At 42.3% G+C, this 26,496-nt stretch overlaps 1 protein-coding gene across 1 annotated transcript in view; it reads left to right on the forward strand.

Moving 5' to 3' along the window:
* The window catches only part of tmem94 (transmembrane protein 94), a 42,936-nt gene that overhangs the window by 12,879 nt on the left and 3,561 nt on the right, over nt 1-26,496 (forward strand). The window contains exons 11-30 of the mRNA XM_085361173.1: nt 1,497-1,553; nt 3,042-3,149; nt 12,052-12,225; nt 12,328-12,549; nt 12,885-13,197; nt 14,126-14,299; nt 14,489-14,591; nt 14,702-14,910; nt 15,246-15,427; nt 15,829-15,961; nt 17,885-18,000; nt 18,106-18,205; nt 18,334-18,442; nt 18,926-19,115; nt 19,207-19,284; nt 19,392-19,477; nt 19,572-19,653; nt 20,539-20,708; nt 20,855-20,949; nt 23,921-24,014. Of these exons, the coding sequence (XP_085217299.1) occupies nt 1,497-1,553; nt 3,042-3,149; nt 12,052-12,225; nt 12,328-12,549; nt 12,885-13,197; nt 14,126-14,299; nt 14,489-14,591; nt 14,702-14,910; nt 15,246-15,427; nt 15,829-15,961; nt 17,885-18,000; nt 18,106-18,205; nt 18,334-18,442; nt 18,926-19,115; nt 19,207-19,284; nt 19,392-19,477; nt 19,572-19,653; nt 20,539-20,708; nt 20,855-20,949; nt 23,921-24,014 (2,795 nt within the window). The remainder of the gene's footprint in view (nt 1-1,496; nt 1,554-3,041; nt 3,150-12,051; nt 12,226-12,327; nt 12,550-12,884; nt 13,198-14,125; nt 14,300-14,488; nt 14,592-14,701; nt 14,911-15,245; nt 15,428-15,828; nt 15,962-17,884; nt 18,001-18,105; nt 18,206-18,333; nt 18,443-18,925; nt 19,116-19,206; nt 19,285-19,391; nt 19,478-19,571; nt 19,654-20,538; nt 20,709-20,854; nt 20,950-23,920; nt 24,015-26,496) is intronic.

Below are 26,496 nucleotides of genomic sequence, written 5' to 3' on the forward strand. Positions count from 1 at the left end.
GAGTAGAACTACAGTGTAAAACTGTTGGAGTAATGCTTTTAGATAGCGATAAATGACTAAATGAAATTCAGTCATGTGTGTCAAGAATAACTTTAATGCACCTTCGGATTCCTTCTCCAAATTCTACTGAAGGAATGGACTTCATTCTTCCAAAATCAATTTCATCAATAGCTTTTGTGATGGAGAACGCTGTCTTTAGCAGTTTCAGTAATGGCTGACAACAGTAGTTTGCTCAATGACCCCACTGTTGATACATGTGTTTGTGCACGGATGAGACCCCAATACAGCTGTTTAGTATAAATGAACATTATTTCATCTGTGAAGTTATAGTGGACGTAGTATAACTTCTTATTGTCTGCATTAAACTTGAGCATGAGTTAATTTTCTGTTAATGGATGATTTTCTCACCTTTTTATTGTCAAAATGTTGCTTCTACTAGCAGCACTGCAACTCAGTCGGTGGTTTTGAGGGTAAATACTAAGAAATAGGAATATATAAACAGTCTTGTGGTGACATAATGGCTGACAAATTCTATCACAGTAAATAGTCAATGAGATCACACTTTTTCTTACACTCTTACCTGTATTGACAAAAGTTTATCCGTCACAGTAAGGGTAATATCTAATGGCTGACAACAACTCTGGGTGGCCAGTCATAGCCTTTAAAAACATACCCTTTAAGTGTAAATTTGTTTGAAAAGGTGAAAAATCATCTTTTGAGGCTTTGAAGCTAATTTCAACCATTCACCAAATTTTCTTCTGACAAAGGTTCTAAAATAGATCTAAATGGTACACAGATTAAATCTTTCTAAAGTCAATATTTGGTAGATGTCTAGGTCATATATAGTTTATTTTTTCCTTTCAAAATGCGATATCAGGCTTTTTTGTGGTGAAATGTTTGTGATTAAACAGCAATAACAATACCAGGCTTTGGTCATAAAGATGGAAGTAATGTGCCTTTGAAGGTTTCAGTAGTTGAACCTGTCAAAGGAATGTTGGCTGAGTGTTGGTGCATCAGATGTCAGAATAGAATAGCCTTTATTGTCATTGTACTCTGTACAATGACAATAAAGGCTATTCTATTCTATTCTATTCTAATTTGGACTTCAAGTTGGACTTCTAACTCACAAAGCCAGAGCAGCCCCACCAGCCCCATATTCTGAATCTAATTAGGAGCAATGCATGTAAGTGTTGGTAAAAATGTAAAAATTCGAATTTAGTCTGCTGCAAATTGCACGATAAAGGTGAAGGCATCACTTTAGGGCCCAGACCAGTGTTCATGGCGTCTCATCAAATATAGGTTATCCAGTGTTTTTGTGTCTGCTGTTTGCTAACTTCTGATCGTCTGCACTGCACACTGTTTCAGATGTTTTTCTTCTTCAGTTCAGTAATAACAGTGCACATGCACACACAAACACACACACACCATATCCCACACAGAGGAGGCACAGTGAGAGCCTCCTTCTGTGTTTTAACTAGACTCTTCTCTTGCCCTAGCTTGCTAAGTTCTCTGAGGACACTCTAAGCAGCTACACCGAGATGGTTTCCTCCCAGGTATAACCTCATGCTGTTTGACACCCCATTCTCTCCCCCCGCCTAAACTTGCTTGGCTCCCAAATCCACCTGAACGAACCCACTCACTGTCTTTACCCGTTTGTTTGCAACCCTTCTGTGGAACCATTGTACATAGCTCTTGCTACTTTTCCACCTTCCCCTCTCACCCTCAGTCCCACTTACATCTGAATGTCTTACATAGACATTAGATTCGGTGTCCTTTTTGTTTGCTTTTTGCTTTCATCCAAATACTTGACTTGGCTTTCTGTTTGTAAATGCTGTACATGTGATTTCCCTCTCTTTGAATGGTTTTGTTTGGACATTATTAGTCAACACAATTTGACCAAGCAACTCTTCATGTGATTTTACACTCAGATGCCTCCCGTTATAAGATAAGATAACCTTTATTAGTCCCACACGTGGGAAATTTGTTTTGTCATCGAATAGTTACCTTCAATAATCTATCCTGTGTGTTTAAGATTATGTGTTCATGTCCATGGTTACTACTTCTGTTCCCACCACCTTACACAGCTTCTAACCAAACTCAGTCATTGTCTTCTGTTATAACTGGACAGTAACAACTGCCACCAGTCTGTCTTTTTGCAAACATTTAGTATTTGGCGTTTGAATCAGAGAAAATGATAGAAAGTGTTGAGGATAAGAGAGGCACTGACTCTTTGTTGGACCTTTCACCTCTGCTTTTTTGCTTATACTGCATGACTGGAAATTAGGTTTCCTCTCCTTGTGTCCTCTCCTTATCAACAGTGAACCATGAAAATATTTTCCACCTAATTTCATGAAATAAAGTTTGACTTTGTGTTTGGAAGACATGCTGGTCAGTGAGCTGCAGGGGAGTTCAATGAAAGACTTTGAACTCCTCTGTGGCTGTCAATCCTGCACATTAGCAGCTCAATCTGTTATTTAAACTTGTAGGGAACATGTCTATAGAAAAGGGAAGTGTAGTGGACAAATTTGCATTCACGAAAGAGAACTGGGGTGGCTACTTCTGCTGACAACCTAATTACGGTATCTGACAGCTTAGTAGAAGAGGAAGATTCATCAAGAGGAAGGTTTCTCTGTTAAACATGCTCCTGATCTGAACCTAATGACACTTCAGATCTCTGCAATACACTTCAGTTCTCTGACATGCAGTGATCAGGCATAAAGTTTATGACCACTGACAATAATAGTGATTATCTCTTCATATTGGCATCTGGGTTAGTGGGTGGGATACGGGGGTGGGTGGGGGTATTTATGCATAGAGAAAAGGCAGGTCTGTTATGTATTTCTTACTGGATACAGGCACCCTAGTCAGGAGTGGAGCACCCGACCTGAGGTCCAAAGGCGATTGGTGTTCCTACATGTATATTGCCCCTCCTCATAAGACTCATACATTTTAGTCATGTATTTAAGCATTTAGGTTTTTGATATCTAGTAGTAAGTAGTTCTCTTGATAACTGTGTGTCTGTGTGTGTGTTTTCACTTAAGCAGGAGATGCTCCGATGTGTATGGAGACACCTGGTTGCTGTCCTGAAGGGAAAATCTCAGACACTCTGCTGTACTTCCAGCCTTTTACATACACTGGGATCTGTCACAGTGAGTATTGTAGGCCATTAGACAAATACATCTAGGTAAAAAAAATGCTACCCAAAATGCATTTCATGTTGCGTCTAGATCAAATTAAAAATAGAATAAAATTATATGCAGCTCTGTTCTGTAAGCTTTTGATATATGATCATAGAACAGAACACCTAATCTGTGCTGGCTAACCTCATATCAAATTTCTATGTAAACTTAGGGTATTTTCATACCTGCAGTATTAAGTCCATTTAAATCAAACTCGGGTTAGTTTTCCTGCTTGATGCAGTTCATTTGTGCAGATCTGAACACAGTAACTGCTCTCAGGTGTGGTACCATCCAGTTACCTGACCCGAATCCAAGTAACAATGCATCCACTTAACACACTGTTTACTGCTACAACTACACGTTTCTTTTCCAGCTATTTATTAATGAGTGACTTTTATATTTTTTATATATATATATATATATATATATATATATATATATATATATATATATATATATATATATATATATATATATATATATATATATATATAGCAGCTGGATAGCGTAGTGGTTAAACTACACGCCTTTGGAACAGAGGATCGCAAGTTCGATTCCTGCCTGGGGCGTCTGTATCCAGTAAGGGTCCTAAGGCTAGACCCCCTATGCTAAGCAAGCCTACCGCAGACATGAGCGAGACAGATAAATATGAAGGCATGCCGGCTCGGACGTCGCCCGGATCAACAAGGTCCGCGTCAGGTGTTGAGGAACCAGGGCACCCTGACGAAAAGTGGGCTACTGGAACAAGAAGGCATCGGTGGGCAAGGGACGAAAACAGGGCGTTGTTGGAATGCTACTACGCAAGTAACCCCGGCGGAAGGGGCTACATGAATAGGATGAGGGACCTATGGATTCTTCGATACCCAACATCCACAATGACGGCGAAACAACTAGTAGCTCAGTGTTCCAACATTCGAAAGAAGGGACTGCTCTCACAGCTAGAGATTGACGAGGTACAACACAAATGCTACGGCAAGGAGGAGTCAGGACGCCAGGTCAGGGGGGAGATATCATCACCCCCACCCGAGATTGGGTACATAGCCCCAAGTGCGATAGGAGAAGGATCATTGAGTGCGAGAGGAACTGACCTGAAAAATAGGATCATGGCCAAGCTTGAAACCTGGATCCCCCGTAGCCGGTTACCAAGATTACGTGAAGTACCCTCAGAAGGTCTGCTAGATGATGTTAATGCAGCACTACGGGCAATACCTACAACCACGATTACCGACACTAACAAGCTGATCTACAATACGGCAGCAGTGATCAGTGAGATGCTTGGCTACAAGTTGAACAGCCACAAGGGGCAGTACCCTCCATGGAGAAGGAGGCTAGAGGGCAAGATCAAAGTAGCACGGAGGGAGGTTAGCCAACTAACGGAGTTGCAGAAAGGTGCGACAAATAAGGTGCCTAAGAAATACAGCAAGTTGTCCATACCTGAGGCCTTGGAAACTGCCAAGCAAAGACTCACAGCCTTGGCCAGCCGCTTGAGGAGGTACACCAGAGAGATAGAAGGCAGGAGAATAAACCAGCTGTTCTCCACAGAACCAGCAAAGGTGTACTCTCAGTGGCAAGGGAACAATAAGAGAACAGCACCACCAAGGCTGGAGACGGAGCAATACTGGAAGAGCATATGGGAGAAGGATGCAACCCATAACGGCAATGCTCAGTGGCTAGAGGATCTGAGGGCAGACCACAGCGACCTCCCTGAACAGGGTCCAGTAACCATCACAGTGGCAGATATCCAAGAAAGGGTCTCCAGTATGAAGAGTTGGACAGCACCAGGGCCCGACATGGTTCACGCCTACTGGCTGAAGAAGCTGACTGCACTCCACGAGCGTCTGGCAGCACAAATGAACCAGCTGCTAGTTAACGAAAGACACCCGGAATGGCTAACTGAAGGCCGGACGGTCCTGATCCCCAAGGACCCCAAGAAGGGACCGGTCCCCTCCAACTACCGACCAATAACCTGCCTCAGTACTACATGGAAGCTCCTGTCAGGCATCATATCGGCTAAGATGAACAGGCACATGGGTCAATACATGAGCGGGACACAGAAAGGAATTGGCAAGAATACCAGAGGTGCAAAACACCAGCTACTGGTAGACAGAACAATCAGCCGAGACTGCAAGACCAGACTGACCAACCTGTGCACTGCCTGGATTGATTACAAGAAGGCCTATGACTCAATGCCCCACAGCTGGATACTGGAATGCCTAGAATTGTACAAGATCAATGGGACCCTAAGAGCCTTCATCAGGAACTCAATGGGGATGTGGCGTACAACACTAGAGGCCAACTCCAAGCCCATAGCACAAGTTACCATCAAGTGCGGGATCTACCAAGGAGATGCTCTGTCCCCACTGCTGTTCTGCATAGGCCTGAACCCCCTCAGTGAGATCATTAACAAGACTGGCTACGGATACCGACTACGGAACGGAGCAGTTGTCAGCCACCTCCTGTACATGGATGACATCAAGCTGTATGCCAAGAGTGAACGAGACATCGATTCACTGATCCACACTACCAGGCTATACAGCAATGACATTGGAATGTCGTTCGGACTGGAGAAGTGTAGTCGGATGGTAACAAAGAGAGGGAAGGTAGTCAGAACTGAGGGGATTGAACTACCAGAAGGCAACATTGCAGACATAGAGGACAGTTACAAATACCTGGGGATCCCGCAGGCAAATGGGAACCATGAAGAGGCCGCTAGAAAGGCTGCAACCACCAAGTACCTGCAGAGGGTCAGGCAAGTCCTGAGGAGTCAGCTGAATGGTAAGAACAAGATCCGGGCCATCAACACATACGCCCTGCCCGTGATCAGGTACCCTGCTGGGGTAATAAGCTGGCCAAAGGAGGAGATAGAAGCCACTGACATAAAGACAAGAAAGCTCCTGACCATGCATGGAGGGTTTCACCCCAAGTCCAGCACCCTGAGGCTGTACGCTAAGCGGAAGGAAGGGGGCCGGGGACTGGTGAGTGTCAGCACCACAGTCCAGGATGAGACAAGGAACATCCAAGAATACATTGGGAAGATGGCCCCAACTGACCGAGTGCTCAGTGAATACCTCAGGCAGCAGAAACCCAAGAAAGAGGAGGGAGACGAGGAACCATCATGGAAGGACAGGCCCCTGCACGGTATGTACCACCGGCAGATAGAGGAGGTGGCTGATATCCAGAAATCCTACCAGTGGCTGGACAAAGCTGGACTGAAAGACAGCACAGAGGCACTAATCATGGCAGCACAAGAACAAGCTCTGAGTACAAGATCCATAGAGGCTGGGGTCTATCACACCAGGCAAGACCCCAGGTGCAGGCTGTGTAAAGATGCCCCAGAGACTATCCAGCACATAACAGCAGGGTGCAAGATGCTAGCAGGCAAGGCATACATGGAACGCCATAACCAAGTGGCCGGCATAGTGTACAGGAACATCTGTGCCGAGTATAACCTAGAAGTCCCGAGGTCAAAATGGGAGATGCCCCCAAGGGTGGTGGAGAATGACCGAGCTAAGATCCTGTGGGACTTCCAGATACAGACGGACAAAATGGTGGTGGCTAACCAACCGGACATAGTGGTGGTAGACAAACAGAAGAAGACGGCCGTAGTGATCGATGTAGCGGTTCCCAATGACAGCAATATCAGGAAGAAGGAACACGAGAAGCTGGAGAAATACCAAGGGCTCAGAGAAGAGCTCGAGAGGATGTGGAGGGTGAAGGTAACGGTGGTCCCCGTGGTAATCGGAGCACTAGGTGCGGTCACTCCCAAGCTAGGCGAGTGGCTCCAGCAGATCCCGGGAAAAACATCGGAGATCTCTGTCCAGAAGAGCGCAGTCCTGGGAACAGCTAAGATACTGCGCAGGACCCTCAAGCTCCCAGGCCTCTGGTAGAGGACCCGAGCTTGAAGGATAAACCGCCCGCAGGGGCGTGCTGGGTGTTTTTTTATATATATATCCTTCAAGCTCGGGTCCTCTACCAGAGGCCTGGGAGCTTGAGGGTCCTGCGCAGTATCTTAGCTGTTCCCAGGACTGCGCTCTTCTGGACAGAGATCTCCGATGTTGTTCCCGGGATCTGCTGGAGCCACTCGCCTAGCTTGGGAGTGACCGCACCTAGTGCTCCGATTACCACGGGGACCACCGTTACCTTCACCCTCCACATCCTCTCGAGCTCTTCTCTGAGCCCTTGGTATTTCTCCAGCTTCTCGTGTTCCACTCCAGGCAGTGCACAGGTTGGTCAGTCTGGTCTTGCAGTCTCGGCTGATTGTTCTGTATACCAGTAGCTGGTGTTTTGCGCCTCTGGTATTCTTGCCAATCCCTTTCTGTGTCCCGCTCATGTATTGACCCATGTGCCTGTTCATCTTAGCCGATATGCTGCCTGACAGGAGCTTCCATGTAGTACTGAGGCAGGTTATTGGTTGGTAGTTGGAGGGGACCGGTCCCTTCTTGGGGTCCTTGGGGATCAGGACCGTCCGGCCTTCAGTTAGCCATTCCGGGTGTCTCTCGTTAACTAGCAGCTGGTTCATTTGTGCTGCCAGACGCTCGTGGAGTGCAGTCAGCTTCTTCAGCCAGTAGGCGTGAACCATGTCGGGCCCTGGTGCTGTCCAACTCTTCATACTGGAGACCCTTTCTTGGATATCTGCCACTGTGATGGTTACTGGACCCTGTTCAGGGAGGTCGCTGTGGTCAGCCCTCAGATCCTCTAGCCACTGAGCATTGCCGTTATGGGTTGCATCCTTCTCCCATATGCTCTTCCAGTATTGCTCCGTCTCCAGCCTTGGTGGTGCTGTTCTCTTATTGTTCCCTTGCCACTGAGAGTACACCTTTGCTGGTTCTGTGGAGAACAGCTGGTTTATTCTCCTGCCTTCTATCTCTCTGGTGTACCTCCTCAAGCGGCTGGCCAAGGCTGTGAGTCTTTGCTTGGCAGTTTCCAAGGCCTCAGGTATGGACAGCTTGCTGTATTTCTTAGGCACCTTATTTGTCGCACCTTTCTGCAACTCCGTTAGTTGGCTAACCTCCCTCCGTGCTACTTTGATCTTGCCCTCTAGCCTCCTTCTCCATGGAGGTTACTGCCCCAGGGCTCTCAAAATTTCAAAATCCCTGGTAGCCCTTCGGGCAGGGACTCTTCAGTTTTTGGTAGCCCAAAATAAATGTAAGTAGCCCGAATAAAAAAAGAGAGCAATTTTTTGATTGATGTTTTGTTTCCTGTTTTGTTTCCTTTACAATATTATACATTAAAGTATAATATTGTAAAGGAAACAAAACATTAATCAAAAAAATGTTGAAAAACAAATTACAACATTGTATAAAAATTACAATCATCAACTCAAATACTTGGTTCTAATTGAACAGAAATTTCTATGAACTTGTAAGAACTGTAGGACATGAGTCAGTCTGTGTCAGATCCTGACTTTGAAATTTCCGCTGAAGTCACGGGTAAGAGACAAGTGGAACCAAGATCGAGGCCATTTGCTTTTTGAAGTTTGCAAAGACTGCTAAATTTTGCCAGTGGTAGTTCACTCTTTGCAACATAGTACGCTGTTCTAAACAGATTTTTCAGGTTTATTTTTAGTATGTTATTTGCAATTGGTGTTTGTTCTGGGAAAGATATTGCAGACTGAGCAATAATGCATTTCTTGCATTTCTCATGGGTTCTAATGGGGGCCTTTCTTAAAATGACTGGTCCCAGTAACAAAGGCGCTTGTCGACTCAGAAATCGAGAGAAAACCAACAACACACCCGGCAGAACATTATGTTATTTACACGGGTGCACATAAGTGGTCCGCATGTGCGCATTCGCTGTCAAAATAAAAGACGCGCACCAGATAAGAAGTTGCAACGCGCGTTTGCGTCCATATAAAAAGCACTGTTTTTGTCCGCTAGAGTGGGATTTTCACGGCACATTCCGCACCACATCTCTGTGCGTTCATCATTTGTTTGAAGCCAGCTCACCTCCTGCAACCACTTTTCTGAGAATACGCGCTTCTTTTGTGGTTCGGACTCCTTCTGACATTTCTTTGGAGGTGGAGGAACACCAAAGTAATTGCTTAAAGGAGCTTCTTCGACATCTTTAAGAGTTCTAAACAAATGTCTGTCCTCCTCCAGAAAATCTTATGTATGCAAACACGCGTTGCAACTTCATATCTTGTGCGCGTTTTTTATTTTGACAGCGAATGCGCACCTGCGGACCACTTATGTGCAGCCCTGGTTATTTAGCTCGTCATATTGCAGCCACAGAAATTCTTTTGTCCATGAAACCATAAAGCTGCACTTTCTTTTTGCCTTATAGTCTGATTTGTCATAACTTTTCCGTTTTGTGGTAAGCTTTTCTTTGGCTGTCACTTCTTCACCCTGACCTGTCTTATTTGGCTCAGCAGAACTAAAATATATATCCTGCTGCTTTTACATACACACACATAACGGTCAGCGATTCTCTGCTCAATCAACCTCTCACATGTTTAAGCTGCGGGAGATTTCACTTGTCATGTTTGCATAGTAAGCTAACGATTGATAAGACGATGTCAGAGGAATTGGTGCGCAAATTATCCTCACTCACCAATCAGTACTGTCGCTCTCTATACACAGTTCGCGGGATTGCAAAGTGAAAGCAAAAAACAAGCGCAAATTCAAACGCGATTTCAATATGTCACATATTGACAGTGGCTCACCGATGCCAATGACATAATTACCCAGCTACATTTCTGAAAGAATGCAAAAGCATTGGCATATATTTTTCCTTCCTACAATAGCCCGACGGGCAGGGCAGAGATAGATTTTGGTAGCCCGACTGGAAAAATCGCTAGCCCCGGGACGTCGGGCTAGCGATTTTGCGAGCCCTGTGCCCCTTGTCGCTGTTCAACTTGTAGCCAAGCATCTCACTGATCACTGTTGCCGTATTGTAGATCAGCTTGTTAGTGTCGGTAATCGTGGTTGTAGGTATTGCCCGTAGTGCTGCATTAACATCATCTAGCAGACCTTCTGAGGGTACTTCTCCTAATCTTGGTAACCGGCTACGGGGGATCCAGGTTTCAAGCTTGGCCATGATCCTATTTTTCAGGTCAGTTCCTCTCGCACTCAACGATCCTTCTCCTATCGCACTTGGGGCTATGTACCCAATCTCGGGTGGGGGTGATGATATCTCCCCCCTGACCTGGCGTCCTGACTCCTCCTTGCCGTAGCATTTGTGTTGTACCTCGTCAATCTCTAGCTGTGAGAGCAGTCCCTTCTTTCGAATGTTGGAACACTGAGCTACTAGTTGTTTCGCCGTCATTGTGGATGTTGGGTATCGAAGAATCCATAGGTCCCTCATCCTATTCATGTAGCCCCTTCCGCCGGGGTTACTTGCGTAGTAGCATTCCAACAACGCCCTGTTTTCGTCTCTTGCCCACCGATGCCTTCTTGTTCCAGTAGCCCACTTTTCGGGGGTCTAGCCTTAGGACCCTTACTGGATACAGACGCCCCAGGCAGGAATCGAACTTGCGATCCTCTGTTCCAAAGGCGTATAGTCTAACCACTACGCTATCCAGCTGCTTGGTGCATTGGCCGGGAATGAATATATATATATATATATTTTGTACTATTCTTAGTTAGCGTATTGTCTGTCTTGTCTTAATGTTGGTTTATGTTGGTTTTTAATGGAGCACTGTGACAAAAAAATAATTTCCCCCAGGGATCAATAAAGTATTCTGATTCTGATTAAACATGTATGAAGTAAAGCTCAGAGTTGATAGAAGAGAGCCTTCAGGATTTGAAGAACGTTTGTATGGAAGAATGGGTCAAAACACAGCCGAGCAACCTTGATCCATACGGGGGTGTCATCACCAACAAAGGCTTTTGTATAAAATGTTAAATGCATTTCAGTAAGTCTGTTCAATACTTTTCCCTGTGTCATTTCTCATTCTTACACATAATTTAAGGAAACCTATGTTTTGATTTCTGTCCATGTTTGGATTCGATGGGTTGTTACTGACATCTGGTGAGAATTTTATGTCAATAGCACCTTTAGAAATATATTAGAACATATACTTTGCAAATTGGTGACGGTATCAGATTGATACCAAAATTTGAAGCACCACTCCGAGCTGCCATAAAGGTGGAAATAGAGTACACTGACATAATAGACATGCACAATAATTATAGATTCACCCTGAACATCCACCTTTCTCGATTGGGAAGAAATTGTCTTTCAAACTTTTTCTTCTTTTTCAGTCCTTGTACCATTTTCAGAGGAATATTTTTGTTTGTTTGTTTTTTGCCAATTAACACTGACCTATGAATCATTCAAGCATAAAAAACCACCTAATGCAAGGGATGAACCAGTGTTGTCTCTCTACATAATGAACAGATTCTAAATAATATCTTTTGGATACAATAATTATAGTTATTGCTTCCAAGGATGGCACAACCAGTTATTATTAAGTTAAGACCAATTACTAGGTAGGTTTGGATAGCTTTTTTCCCTTAATAACTTAGGTTATCTTTGCCCAATACATTTAAACTTGGTTGATGATCTGAAACATGTAAGTGTGATGAAATTGCAAAAACCAATACAAAATCATGAATGGGTGAAATACTTTCTCACAGCACTGTTAAAATATTTTCGAGGACGTGGACCTTATGCAATTTCAAATTGTACGTATTTAGGCACATGGGTCCTATACTACAGTGTGTGTGTGTGTGTGTGTGTAACTCTTCTGTGTGGATATTTGGAACTGTTTTGGAATTCCTAAAGTAGTGACCAAACAATGCTTCCCTGAGCCAGTGCTTTATAGAGGTTAAAAAGCCTAGAACTCTTCTTATCACTGAAAGCTATTTTCTCAGGAAGCTTTTTGTTCTGTAAGTGTGTGTTTATATAATCTGTACTTTTGTTTTGCGTGCAGGTTCTATGTTGTGTGGACAAGCAGGGTATTCTTTCGTGGCCAAATCCCAGTCCGGAGACTGTGCTGTTCTTTAGTGGACGAGTGGAACCATCACACAACAGTCAAGATGACCTCAGAGACAACATGTCTGTTAACTCATACTGCCAAATGGAGATGGATGATGACAGGGAAGAGGTTTGTTTGTTCTCTTAGGCAAAGCTTTTAGCCCCCCAAAATTAATTTTAGAGTTTAATAAAAAAACAACAAAAAACAAGAAAACCTTTTATTGTCTGGTAGGGCCAGGAGGCAGAGGCTCTGCTTTGTCTGCAGAAAGAGCCCCCCCCTCAGCCGGGAGTGGGGCCAGATCCCAGCGAGATGTCGCACGAAACAGCACTCTCATCTGACACTCTCCAGATTCAGCAGCACTGCCAGCCTGTACCCACTTGCACTAAACACCACTCTGGATCGAATGTGAGCTTCAGCCATGACACTGAGGGAGGCGAGGATGCCCAGACACCGGTACAAACTGCAACTGAAATTTCTAATATAGAGCTCTTTTAAAAAAAAAAAAAAAAAAAAAAAAAAAATTAATACATAAAATTTTAAAAACAGATGGTGAAAACGTTAGTAAGTCCCATTAATACTGAAATTTTGGGTTATCTGAGATGTAAATGTTGTATTAAAATTTGTTTTTGTCAGTTTGAATTTTCACTGCTGCTGCTATGGCCTACATATTTAAGCTAACCAATAAGAAATAACTTAAAATGACAGGGAACTAACCAGCACAGTACAAATAAAGTGTAGGAACTCAGGAAGTTGGTATGTGGCTTCAGGTTTTTTTCTCTTATCTCAAGGATTTTTCACTGGGCTGTCCTGAAGTGGAGGCTGATGACTTTGTGTGTGACTACCACCTGGAGATGCTGAGCCTGTCACAAGACCAGCAGAACCCTGCCAGCATCCAGTTTGATGACCAATCCTGGCAGTGCCACCTGCCCTCCCTAAAGCCACTGGGCCTGAATATCATGCTAAACCTCTGCAATGCCAGTGTCACCAAGCAGCTCTGTCGCTTCTCTGACCATCTATCAAACCTGGCTCTGCAGGAGAGCCACGGCACGGTGCTGCCAGTATATGTTCCATGGGGGCTCTGTGAGCTTTCCAGACTTATAGGTGAGCATGTCAGAACTGATTCTTATATAAACTAAACAAGTAATGACTTCCCTGAATCTTTTGGTTATATCCAACAGCCTGTGGGTCGCTATTTAACACAATGTATAAGTTACAGGTTACATGCTGATATAAACCTATTTAACAATGGTTATCCTGTGGCACAGAGGATTTTACAGATCCTCTACGCCCAGCCTACTCAAGCAATGGCCTACAGGCCACATGTGGCCAGAAGCAACCTCTGAGTGGCCCTGTCAATGATCCTGCCAGAAATGCAGAGTAAGACGGGAGGAAAAAAATTTCAAACTGAAATTTCTACAGCATAATGTAGATGGTTAAACGCAACACTCCTAATAGCCTAGTAATATTCAGACCGCAGTGCATTGTTGTAAACATATCTCTACAAATGAAACAAGTAGTCTATGATGCGACAGCAACATGCCTTTATCAACCCAACAGGAAAAATGAAAACCACTGATTTAACCCTGCTGTGTCTGACAAGCCAGGGTTTATTTTTTATTTTACCACTAAATCCAAATGTCGAATCTGTGTGTTTAATTTGTAACGAGTGTGTGGTATGATTATGTAGGCTAAATTATTATGTAGGTAAAGTGCAAAGTGCTCCCAGCAGTAATAGAAGCATTAAAAGCACATATTACACGACAGGGGTTAAAAGAGAGATTTTATACAAATAATATATTCTATTATTATATATTCTTTGTTCATTACGAGTAATGAACAAAGAATATATGTTTTACTTTACTTTACCAAATTAAATTACAAAAAATTAGCTTTCTCAAGACGTTATGTTCTCATTCACTGGTATATAATTTTAAATAAATCACTGCATCCGAATCGATTGAGTGCGATATTAAAATCTATCAGAGAACAATTCAGAAGCATTGTTTTCTTCTTTTTGTCTGTTTGTCAGGGTTCACCCCTGGTGCGAGAGAGTTGTTTAAACAGGAGAACCACTTGACCCTCTACCAGCTGCCATCTGGAGAGAAGACCAAGGAGTTCACATCCCACCGCCTTCATTACTTCACCAAACGCCAGCCTCCCATCTCCCATCTCATCTCTCTGTTCGTACGAGACTCTTCATCCAGTGAGTCAGCACACTATTATTGTTTTGGGTTTTATGATGCAGTTTTAATAAAATGTTCAGCACCATCTCTTTATTCCCTGCACATAATCCATGTTCCTGTATATGTTTCTCTCCAATCCTCCCTTTGGCCAAACAGTACCATAATGTTTTGTTGTTTTCTTTCTTGATAATGCTTTTATGCACTGTTAGATAATGTCCAGATGCTGTCACATGGTTCAGCTGACCTTATCCTGGAGGCCTGCACTGACTTCTGGGATGGAACTGATATCTACCCCCTCTCAGGCTCAGACAGGTCTGTCTTTGGCTTTTTGTTTGTGCTTGAAGTCAACATAGTTACACTTTCCAAATGCACACAGTGAATTTGGAAAGTTTTCATTTCATCCTTTGGTTCCTGTGTCACAGAAAGAAGGTCCTGGACTTCTACCAACGTGCCTGTCTATCAGGTTACTGCTCAGCTTTTGCGTATAAACCCATGCAAGTATCTCTGTCTAGCCAGCTGAATGGGAAATGTATGGAACTGGCTCCTGGTCCCTGTCTGTTTTCTGGACTAGAGTTGCCCTCCACGACTCCCATCAAACACAACTCCTGCAGGAACAGCTGGAGCTCAGATGGTATGGACTGTGACACTGATGAAATGGGTGGTTTTGCATTTGAGCAAGACAAAACTGTACAAGAATTAAAGGAAATATGTTGTCACTGCAAAGCTCAATTGCTGTTATCCAAGGTTCAGTAGTTTGACTTGTTTATCAAAGACCATGACTTGGACAGATGCTTTTTACTTACTTGGCAATCACTGCATACAAGTGAGTTAGTAAGTTTTGATTCTACATGTCTTGGAAGTGACTGTAAATTGCAAAATTGTATGGATAAAGAGATTTCTCTGACTTTAGACAGATGTTACATTGTTTAGTTACCCTCTCTTTCCTCTTTCCCGTCGTGCTCACAGAAGGTATAGGTGAGGGTGTGGAGCGTGACGACTGTGTTCAGGCCCTAAGCGGGCAGATCTTTATGGGAATGGTGTCATCCCAGTTCCAGGCAAGGCTAGACACGGTCCGTCTCATTGATGCCCTCGTCACTGCTTGCATCCGCTTTGTTTACTTTTCCATGGAGGATGAGCTCCGCAGCAAGGTGAGTACAGTCAAGCTCTTAATCATTGCAACTAAAAGCTTACTTATTTAGTTTTAACTTATTTATTTAGTATTTCTATTATCTATAAGTATCTATAAGTTTTTGCTCATTTACAGACAAATAGGACAAAGGTGGTAACTTATTTAATTACTGCTAATTACTGTTCTCCGTCATCTAAAAAGATTTGATGAGGGTCTAACAGCAAATGACATTGCGTGTTTCACTTTAGACAGGTGTGCTCTCACACAAGGTCACAGTTTATGACCTGAAGAAAATTTTCAGATTTGTTTGGAAAAACCTACTAAAATACTGGATACTACTATATAGTAGTGTCTATATATAGTCTAGTATACTGCTATAATCTACTATAAATTTGAGACGGCTCCTTTGGATTTGTGCAGGTGTTTGCAGAGAAGATGGGTTTAGAGACAGGCTGGAACTGTCATATCTCTCTGACACCAAACGGAGACGGTCCCTGTGATGGAGCTCCATCAAGCCCCAGTCATGGTTCCCTGCATGAGGATTTGAACCAAGGTACCCGTGTTTCTGACAAGTTTGAGTTAATATTCGTGTTATTAGTAATGGGAACAATTTTAAAGGCTGATTATATATTTAGTCATTAATAGTGTAGCAGCTATCAATTATTTTAGTAATCAAGTAAACTGTTGATTATTCCAACAAGTAATCGAATAGGAAGTATTTCTGTCTTATTTACAATAAATATTCAAAAGGGAAAAAAACATGGCTCTTTCAAAAGTTGGAATAATTGGAAATCTCCAAATATCCACCAAATATTTTGATTTAATTAACTCATTTAAAATCTGTTCTGGAAAATGATTGGGAGTGGGTAGGCTGTCAAGAATGGGCTCAAGATAACAGTTGACTCTACTTCCAAATGCAATGTTGGAATTAGATGAAGGAATAATATCAAAACTCAAAAAAAAAGAGCATCAACATCAGGAGCATAAATAATTAGAAAAGCATTTGGTAGAGTAACCAAAAGTATCTATGATATGGATCAGACTTTGTGGCCTCCACTCTAAAGAGAATATTTGTACAACTGAGGATTGGCACACCTCTAGATTTATAAGTAAATGGAGCCTGAAAAACCTGAGAAACCTAATTTGCTCTCAACCTGTGCTGTTCAGCTGCACTAGCATGCGTTTCTTTGAGGAAGATAATTTCTTCTTCCAAAAATTTAAGGTGTGAAAGGACATGACCCTTCTTAACCACGTGTCCAAGACCTTTTACGTTCCAATTAACCAATGTGAGGTCTCTCATGTCGCTAGAAACAGAATTATTAGGTACTGTCGTAACAGGATACAACAACATAATATCCACCCAGAACGAGGTAATGCAAAAAGCAACTAATATCTAAATGTACAACCACATCTGAAAGAACACAATTACCCAAACTGTCAAACACTTCATGAAGGTAGATCAAGAGCTGTGCACTTCCACTCTGCTCTCTCTTCACCGTGATGCACCAGTAGTGTCTGCATCACTGCAGCTAAAGCACTAGTCTGTCTGTTAATCTCTGCTCCCCTCTTTCCTCACTCGTGAACAAGACCCTGAGATAATTAAACTTCTCTACCTGGGTCAGCAACTCATCCCTGACCCAGAGTGGGTCCTCCACCCTTTTCTGGCTGAGAACCATGAGGTGCTACTTTTAATTCTCAGTGCTTCACACTCTGCCACATACACACTAAATGTCCCCTCCCTAACTCAGTGGGAGGGAAAAATAGCTGGCAATGCGTGTTTTCCTATGAGGTAAAGCAATTTATGGCAGCCCAGCCGTATCTCTGTTATATCTATAAAACCACTTACAGTCTCCTTTCTCGAAGTATTGGGTTCCTTCTCAGCAAAAAATCAGTTTAGTACTGTATATCAGCGGTCCTCAACCCCCGGGTCTCGGACTGGTACCGGTCCGTGAGTCGTTTGGTACCGGGCCGCGAGAGTTGAGGCTCAGGTGTGGAAATGTATAGTTTTCAGGGTTTTTATCGGTTTTCAGCATTAGTTTGTTATCGTTTTTATCGTTTTTATCGTTAACTCCGTTTTCCTGGGTCTTTTCACGTGTGTTATGAATAAATCTTCTTTTTTTCGGTACCGGTACTAGTTTTATTTTGTTGTATTTATCCGCGACACCTTAAAGGCCGGTCCGTGAAAATATTGTCGGGCATAAACCGGTCCGTGGCGCAAAAAAGGTTGGGGACCGCTGCTGTATACAACATACTGTATGCAATATACTGTGTATCTTAAGAGTGTATAAGTAAATGTACTTCGGTCGTTGCTGTGCTTTTTTTTTTGGAAGTCGAATTTCCCGAGGGATTAATAAAGTTCTATCTTATCTTATCTTATCTTATCTTTTGGTGTTTTTCGTTGTTTTTTTTGTTTTTTTCCAGTAATGCTTCTTAATAAGTGTAGAGGAAGCCACACTATATTTTTTCTGTAACACAGATTCTCGGGATGAAGCAGAAGGTCCCCTGCTACCAGAAGAGGAAGCTCACTCTGACCTGGCCAGTTTCCAGCCCACAGATAGCGATGTCCCCAGCTTCCTGGAGGACTGTAACAGGGTAATTTGCTCTTAACCAGTGAAACTACTGTTCTAGCCCACAGAGGCAAAAGCAAAGTCTGCTCAGTCTTGTGTTTTATGTATTGCTTCCATATATTTTGTAAAGGCCAAGTTACCTCGTGGGATCCACCAGGTTCGTCCTCATTTGAAGAACATTGATAATGTGCCTCTTTTGGTGCCACTCTTCACAGACTGTACGCCTGAAAGTAAGTCTTATCTTACATATGGGTACCATATTGTGTACAAGATGTCCAGTACATTACTACTTAGTATTCTGAGTAAAGTTTAACAAAAGTGAACCAACGATCCACATGCCTGTATCACTTCCTTTCAGCCATGTGTGAGATGATCACGATCATGCAGGAAAACAGGGAGGTTACGTGCTGTCTGGGGAGCGCTGGCAATTTCCGCAATAGCCGCCTGTTCCTTCAGAGTGACCTAAGGTATGCTAATAATAAAATATATGAATATGCGCAATCATAACATAGAATCAACTGCCTCTGCAGTAGGTTGTCACAACTCTGTCACTGACTGCAGTTAGCTACAGTAATTCTTTTTCTAATATGGGGCTAACTGAGGCTGCAAAGCAGAACAAGGACTACCAAAGAGATAATAAATCATTTGGAATATTTGCAGATTAATTCAAAAACACTTTCATGCCACAGTGTATCCTGTATACTGCACCTGGCCAAACTAGAATAAAACAGGTCTCCTTTAAGCAAGTGACTTATAGTTTTAGAAATCCAATGCAAAGTTGGAAGAATGAATGGACAAGTCTCTTAATCAGACTCCAGCTGCAGTGTGCTGGAGATGATGGTTTACTCATCAGCAAAAAAATGAGCTTGTAATTGCTTCAGTACTCTGTTTCTTTGAATTGTCCAGTCAAAGCTGAGACTTAATCGCGCCACCTGACCTCTGTTTTACAGCATTGCTTTGGACCCTTTGTATCCATCTCAGTGTTTGTGGGAGACGTTTGGCTATGCCACTGGGGGAGGATTTAATGGAGAGGTCGAAGGACTGTCTCCATTGAGGCTGTCTGGACAGCTCAACAGCATGGGCTGTTCTGTTACCTTCCACCAAGGAGAGAGTGTGAGCATGGTCAAACTCATAGAACAGGTTAGATGCACACAGGCCCTTGTGTACCCGATCAGTCTAAGAGTAATGTTACATTTATAAATGTATCTGCCTTTGGCTGAATGTGTTGCAGGCACGACACACAACCTACGGCATTCGCAAGTGCTTCCTCTTTCTGCTGCAGTGTCAACTCAGTCTGGTTATCATCCAGGTGAGAAGGGAAGATTCATAAATTCTGAAGATGTGCCTGTTTACACTGCATTAAACATCTTCCTATTTCTGTGTAATTTACTGCATGATGTGCTTCTGGTGTTACAGTTCTTAGCCTGCTTAGCTCAACTTCCTCCTCCCATGAACACCACTGACATCCTCTGGGTGTCATGCTTCAGCTGCCCTCTGCTAAGGTACATACATACTGTAAATATCTAGAAACTAATAATTCATTGTTATTTTGTTGTTTCGTGAAGAAACTGGTTCTAATTTGTTCTCTGTTGGCAGTGTGTCACTTTTGGGAAAGCCACCTGATAGTACAGTTATGACAGTTGCCACAGGGAAGAACCTGGACGCAATCCCAAAGAAGGTAGTATCAAGTATGAGAAATAGAGTATACTCATGTGATATTATTCAGGTTTTTATTGTTCACACAGTGTATCTATTTCCTGTATCCACTCAAATGAATGCTTAATAAAATCTACTTAAAGAAACTCTGCTCAACCTCAGAGAAAGAATTAATTATAGACACGACCATAACAGTTACAACTGGCAAATTACAAGACATGCACAAAAATGTCCTGCACTGTAATGGTGGACTATTTCGTCTACTGTTTTCCTCAGCATCAGTCATATGACAACAAAGTTGCAGCTACTATTGCAAAATACATGTTGCATAGCTTGGTTTTTATTTTTTATTTTACTAGTCCTTTATTTATCCAGGTAAAAAAATCTCATTGAGATTAAAAATCTCATTTCCAAGAGAAACCTGGCATCATGGCAACTAAAGTCAAAATACATGTACATAACATTTAAAACAAATACAATATCCCATACGAACATGTGAAAAATATACAATAACAGATCAATTAAGAGTAACATTAAAAAACAATCACACTGAATAAAAGAGTTACAACAGCTAGTAATAACTAGCCATTCTATATTTTGCGGTACTACTGAAGAAAGTGGTTATAAATCTTTGTTTTGTTCAGTCATTTGACTTTAGAATTTATGGGTAAGTTCATATGAAGGATCACATTAACTATTGAAGTCATTTGGCAGGCTAGGCTAGTATTTGCTGTCTTACTAGCAATAACCTTGGCAAGCAAGATACAATTAGCCATACATGAATCTGATGGCTATTTTGTAACATTAGCTGATAAAGTGATTTGAAAAGGAACAGCTACATTACCAGATCAGCTACTGAAATCTTGGATGAATTTGTGTATGTCTGTTTGCCAACCTCTTTAACCAGACTCAGAACTACTTCCTTGGCTGTTTCCTGTTGAAGTTTGGCCTGACTATGTGTGCCTACCTGTTGGCCTTTGGGTTTAGCCTACAAGCGGTCTGCCTGAGCAGTTTGTCACACTGCAACCTGAACTCCTCAGACAACACCACTGCCTCCTGTAATATATTTGCAAAGAGGTAGGAGTAACAATAACCTGCAACAGTCCATAGCTGTTCCACTCATAGACTTAATGCTAAAATTAATTACAATGCAGTTAGATTAGCAATAATGAAGAACAAGTAAGCAACATGTTAAAAACAAATATATTTCCATATATCTGCAGCGTTTCACCTAGTGCACCTCAGTGGTTCTTTGAACTGTCTAACGGTCTGCTGATGACGCAGAAGATCATGGCAGGGTTTCTTGTCTTGCACACAGGTAAGAGCGCCTTCATAGATATGTACAAGTGTCCTTTAGATTTTTATGATGTCTTAAAGCAGTTTGTGAGCTCTATGACAACGGCAGTCAGGATCTTAGAGTATTCCACTGGAGCGCGTCTTTAGTAAATGAAAACCCCTTTCCTCCCTCTGGTCAATTTGCGGGACCATAAAACAATTTTTATTCTGTTCTCGGAGCTTAGGTTTGCCCAAATCACCTGAAACTGCTTTTTTTTTTTCGCTTTTTTTTTTTTTTTTTTTTTTACCCACACTGTGCTCTGCTAGGGATAGGGCTTCCCTCCATCTTCTTGGGGGGGTGCCTTCAACATTTCAAATGCTAATAACTAAAGACAGGTTGGTGTAGACTCACAGCTTAGGAATGAACAAAATGGATACAGCATACATACATTAAGCGGCTGTGTTTTATGCAGTGTTGGGGAGTAACGGATTACATGTACCACCGTTACGTATTTAAAATACAAAATATGAGTAACTGTATTACATTTACTGTTTAAAAGGGTGGTACTCAGAATACAACCATTAAGAGGCTCTAATGCCTGTGTCTCAATCTCACGGCCCATGTCACCTCTACTTACGGAATTTAAAAAAAAAAAAAATTTTATTATTCAAAAAAGTATTTAAAATGAAGGCAATAGGCAGAGTGTTACAGGCATAGCCTTAAAGAATGTAGCCTCATGGGTAGTGTAGTCCGTGCTGCAGCGAGAATGGACTGTCATATCCGTTATGTGTCTGTGAGCATGTAAATATAATAATAACCACTGCAGCCAAGAAGAGTGCCTGACGAGCCCAGTTGTAAGTAAGCTGTTAAGACTCGACTGTACACCGTGTTCGTGTTTTCCTCCGAAACAATAAGTTCCGTTGAAGCAGTCTTTCAACGCCTCTCTCTGTCTCTCGCTTGCAAAGTTGACCCAGACAACAAAGTAAAGCTAGTTTTCAGCTACAAGCCCGTATTAGCCAGAGGTCCCTTTACTACGGTTCAAAGCCGCGGACCTGTTTTATATACACGCGGAATAGTTTTCTATACGAGATCGCTGCAAAAAGTGCAGCCTTACCTAATGTCCACCTACTGTTACTCATTTATATTAAGATTTAAATATCTAGTTGGTATTGGTATGGCGAGTAACCTTCAGTGATAGTAATAAATCACAGCAATAGTACATTCATGTAGTTCTAAAGCATGATAATATATTAAGTAATCCAAAGTATTCTGAATATGTTACTCTCATTGAGTAACGTAACGGAATATGTTACAAAATACATTTTGGGGCATGTAATCTGTAATCTGTAGTGGAATACATTTTAAAATGTAACCTTCCCAACACTGGTTGAATGTATAAGCCATGTGCGAAGTTCACTCTGACGCCTCTGCCTTTCTAAACGGAGGGACAGTAAGTGTGTGTGTATATGTAAGTGTGTAAAAACTGCACATAGATTAACACCAATAGTATTTTGTCTATATCCGCAATTGTAGAAATTAATCTCATGTAAACAATAACGTCACGTCAAAAGAGGCTCACACCTCTGACGTTGCATGACTAAATCTCAGTTTTCCTCGTCCACACAAACGCAAAAACTGAGTTTTTGAAAACCTCCACCCTGGCAGGAGTTTTTTAGAAATCTTAGTTTTCAGTGATCAAAAACACCGTACACATGTGGACGAAAGGTGCAAACACATAGAAAATCCTGCGTTTTCAAAAATACCCATGTACATGTGGACGTGGCCCATTTTCAGAGAGGTAGTTTGAAAAAAAAAAAATGAACATTTTGAACTCACCCATACTTGGTGTGTGTTCAAAATGTATGGGGTGTCTGGCCCATTGCTACGGGCCATTCGATCCCAATACAACCGTTGCAAGAGCTTGGTTCGCATTGCCGGCAATAAGTCGGACTCGTTCCCGGTGGGTGATGGGCTCCGCCAGGGCTGCCCTTTGTCTCCGGTTCTGTTCATAATTTTTATGGACAGGATTTCTAGGCGCAGCCAAGTGGCGGAGGGCTTTCACTTTGGTGGCCTCAGAATCTCATCTCTGATTTTTGCAGATGATGTGGTTCTGTTGGCTTCATCGGGTGAGGGCCTCCAGCTCGCACTGGAACGGTTCGCAGCCGAGTGTGAAGCAGCGGGAATGAGGATCAGCACCTCCAAATCTGAGGCCATGGTTCTCAGCCGGAAAAGGGTGGAGTGCCCACTCCGGGTCGGGGATGAGTTCCTGCCCCAAGTGGAGGAGTTCAAGTATCTCGGGGTCTTGTTTGTGAGTGATGGGAGAAGGAAACCGGAGATCGACAGACGGATTGGGGCTGCAGCTGCAGTAATGCAGACGCTGCACCGGTCCGTCGTGGTGAAGAGGGAGCTGAGTGTAAAAGCGAAGCTCTCAATTTACCGGTCGATCTACGTCCCTACCCTCACCTATGGCCACGAGCTGTGGGTAGTGACCGAAAGAACGAGATCGCGGATACAAGCGGCAGAAATGAGCTTCCTCCGAAGGGTGGCGGGCCTGTCCCTTAAAGATAGGGTGAGAAGTTCGGCCGTCCGGGAGGGGCTCAGAGTAGAGCTGCTGCTGCTCCACATCGAAAGGAGCCAGCTGAGGTGGTTCGGGCATCTGACAAGGATGGGTGAGGTGTTCCAGGCATGTCCCACCGGGAGGAGGCCCCGGGGCAGACCCAGGACACGCTGGAGAGATTATATCTCTCAGCTGGCCTGGGAACACCTTGGTGTTCCCCCGGATAAGCTGGAGGAGGTGGCTGGGAGAGGGAGGTCTGGGCTTCTTTGCTTAGGCTGCTGCCCCCGCGACCCGGCCCCGGATAAAGCGGATGAAGATGGATGGATGGATGGATTTTGAACACAGATTGTTTTGATAATCACGAGATGATCAGTAAAACTCCCATGTTAAAGATGAGTGATTGTGTTTTCTTTTTTAAAATCGAACTTTTCTTATTGTTGTTCTGTCATTTACCAGTGGTAATCTCCCTGAGCTATGTCCATCGCTCGCAGCCTTTATGGAAAAAGAGCCCATTCAGCAATACCTGGTGGTGTGTCACTGTACCTGTGGTGTAAGTAATTATGTTCTTTAGATAATGTTAAAGCCCAGTGTTTATCAACATCTTTGCAAACATCAAGGACTAAGATTAACGCTGGTTTTATAATAGATTTCAGCAGCCCTGTTTTGAGTGATCAGTAAGACTAGAAAATTGCAGTGTATAAACACCAGTACATTTAGCTTTAGATACTGTACTTACAACAGGGTTAAAATGAACAGATTGGTGCTGGAGTTCATGTGTTTGTCTATTAAAGATGTTAAGCAATGTTTAGAGACATATTTACTAATGAGATTGCAAGACAACTTTCAAAGTGAATGCAATGTTGTGTTGACATACTGCACTCACAAAGCTAGAATCAAACTTTGAACATTGTGGTTATGTTGCTGCAACGTTACCACCTGAGAGAAAACTCAGTACCGTGCAAAAGTCTTGATCCATGCTTCATTTAGATTTTTTGCTATGAAAGTATATGTGCAGCAAATAGTTTAGACATTTTCTATCTTGGTACGTGTAGAAACCTTGTTATTTTTACAGCATCGGTGTCATATTTGTGACCATTGTCATGCTAAAAAATGAAGCCATTGCCAATCAGTTGCTTTCCAGGTGGTAGTGGATGGTGGATAAAAATCTAATTGTACATTTCCATGTTCATAACTCCACTGAAGAGCCATGCAGACCTAAACCATTACAGTCTTCACCGTGTTTTATAGATTGCTTTTGTTCTTATTCTGCGTACAGATAAGAACAAAATGATTACTCCCACTACGAAATTTCAAGTTGATGTCAAAATTTCCCAAGTACTTTTTTTTTTTTTTTTTAACAGAAGAGATTTTCAAACGAGCATTTCTAAATACATTAGGTTTCTTTAGAAAGCACAAAATATTTTTATTTGCACATATTGAAAGAATAATTTCAGAAAAAAACCCAAAAATGCCTGGGGTCAGTATTATTATCCCTCTGAAAAATTGACCTTTTCCATTGAGCCGTAGCCCAAACCACTGCTGTGCAATGATGTGCTTTGACTTTAAAATGACCAAAGCTTCGAGTTAAAACTGGGATTTATCTTATTTATACAGTAGAAAAAAGTGTCTGAGCTGTCACTTGAGAAAGCATCAGGCCAGAAAGAAATAAAATCAATTTAGACTTTAGAAAAAGACTTATTGATGCCCACAAAGCAGTTGAATATAAAAAGTTGTAACATTTCCAAGTTTGAGGAACATGAGGAAGTGAGCCACCCAGTACAGAGCAAACCTGGCTATGAGAACATACATGCACTTCAAGAAATAGGTTTTACTATACCCTCCAAAAAAGACAAAATTATTACAAAAATTAAATGACAGAAACAAGCCATATTAATAATTAAGTGGGGCCATAAAAGAGGTTAACTAAACAAAATTATACTCAAAAAAAGTACAAAATATCATAATTCAACAAACAGACTTCCCCAAATGAGAGACAGCTCCACTTATATAGTGACTGAATGAACTATTGTATAAATAAAAGGTGAAAACCACAAAGCAATAGCTAAACATAATACAAGAAGAAACCCCATTCCCCCCTGAATCGTCACAACAGATGGTTAAGTCCATTCTGTTGCCTCTGCACTTAAACCAGCTCCAGGTAACAGAGTATTTCAGTTGTGTGGCTGCATGCAGCCATCATACTGGCAGAGGTAGGAAATGTGTCCTTTGGTCAAATGAGACAAAATTCTAGCTCTTTGGCCAAAGACATTGGTTATGTTTGTAGAAAGAAGGGAGATGTGTGCAACCCAAAGCATACTGTCCTCACACCAAACTATGGGGATGCTGCAGCAAGTGTGGAAGTGGGAAAACTCATCATGGTCGATGAAATCATGAAGAAAGAGGGAAATGTGAAGATTTTAACAGAAAAACTCATGCAGTCCATAGTAAAAGTGGTTCTGGGTTGTTGCTTTGTCTTCCAACCTGACAAGGAGCCAAATCATATATAACTCGTGGTGAAGAACTACCTCCAGAAGACCAAAGTGATGGTACTGGGGGGAAAAAAATTCAAGTATTTTCCAAGTACTGTTAAAACGTGTGCTTAAAAATTATATTTACATAGCGGGCTAACAATTCTGTCCAGCTGTATATAAGTCCTGATACCCCTGATTTTCAGTCCCGTTCTTGTGCAATTTGGCTTACCTCAAGCTCTTCTTCTTGTTTCCCTTTCTTAAGAATGGCTTCTTGATAGCCACACTCCATGAAAGTCATTACTGAGTCGTGGTCAAACAGTAAATGACTGAAAGATCAGATGCATTTCAAAGGAGGACTTTTAGGTCTTCGCTGGATTTTTCCTTCTTATTTCTAAAATTGTGTTTTGTCAGTTTTTATAACATTGTTATCATTATCCTTCATTGGTTGAGTTGGGTGCCTTTTTATGCCTGCATGAGTCATTGGCCAGTGTTAAAACATTCTTCTGAAAATGATTAGGTACAAGGACTGGACTGAAAACTGGGAAAAAAAGCACCTAATGT

Source organism: Diplotaxodon limnothrissa, linkage group LG8 (assembly GCF_057381915.1).
Source record: "Diplotaxodon limnothrissa isolate DT_005_m linkage group LG8, D_limnothrissa_male_GT1.1, whole genome shotgun sequence".
Lineage (NCBI taxonomy): Eukaryota > Metazoa > Chordata > Actinopteri > Cichliformes > Cichlidae > Diplotaxodon > Diplotaxodon limnothrissa.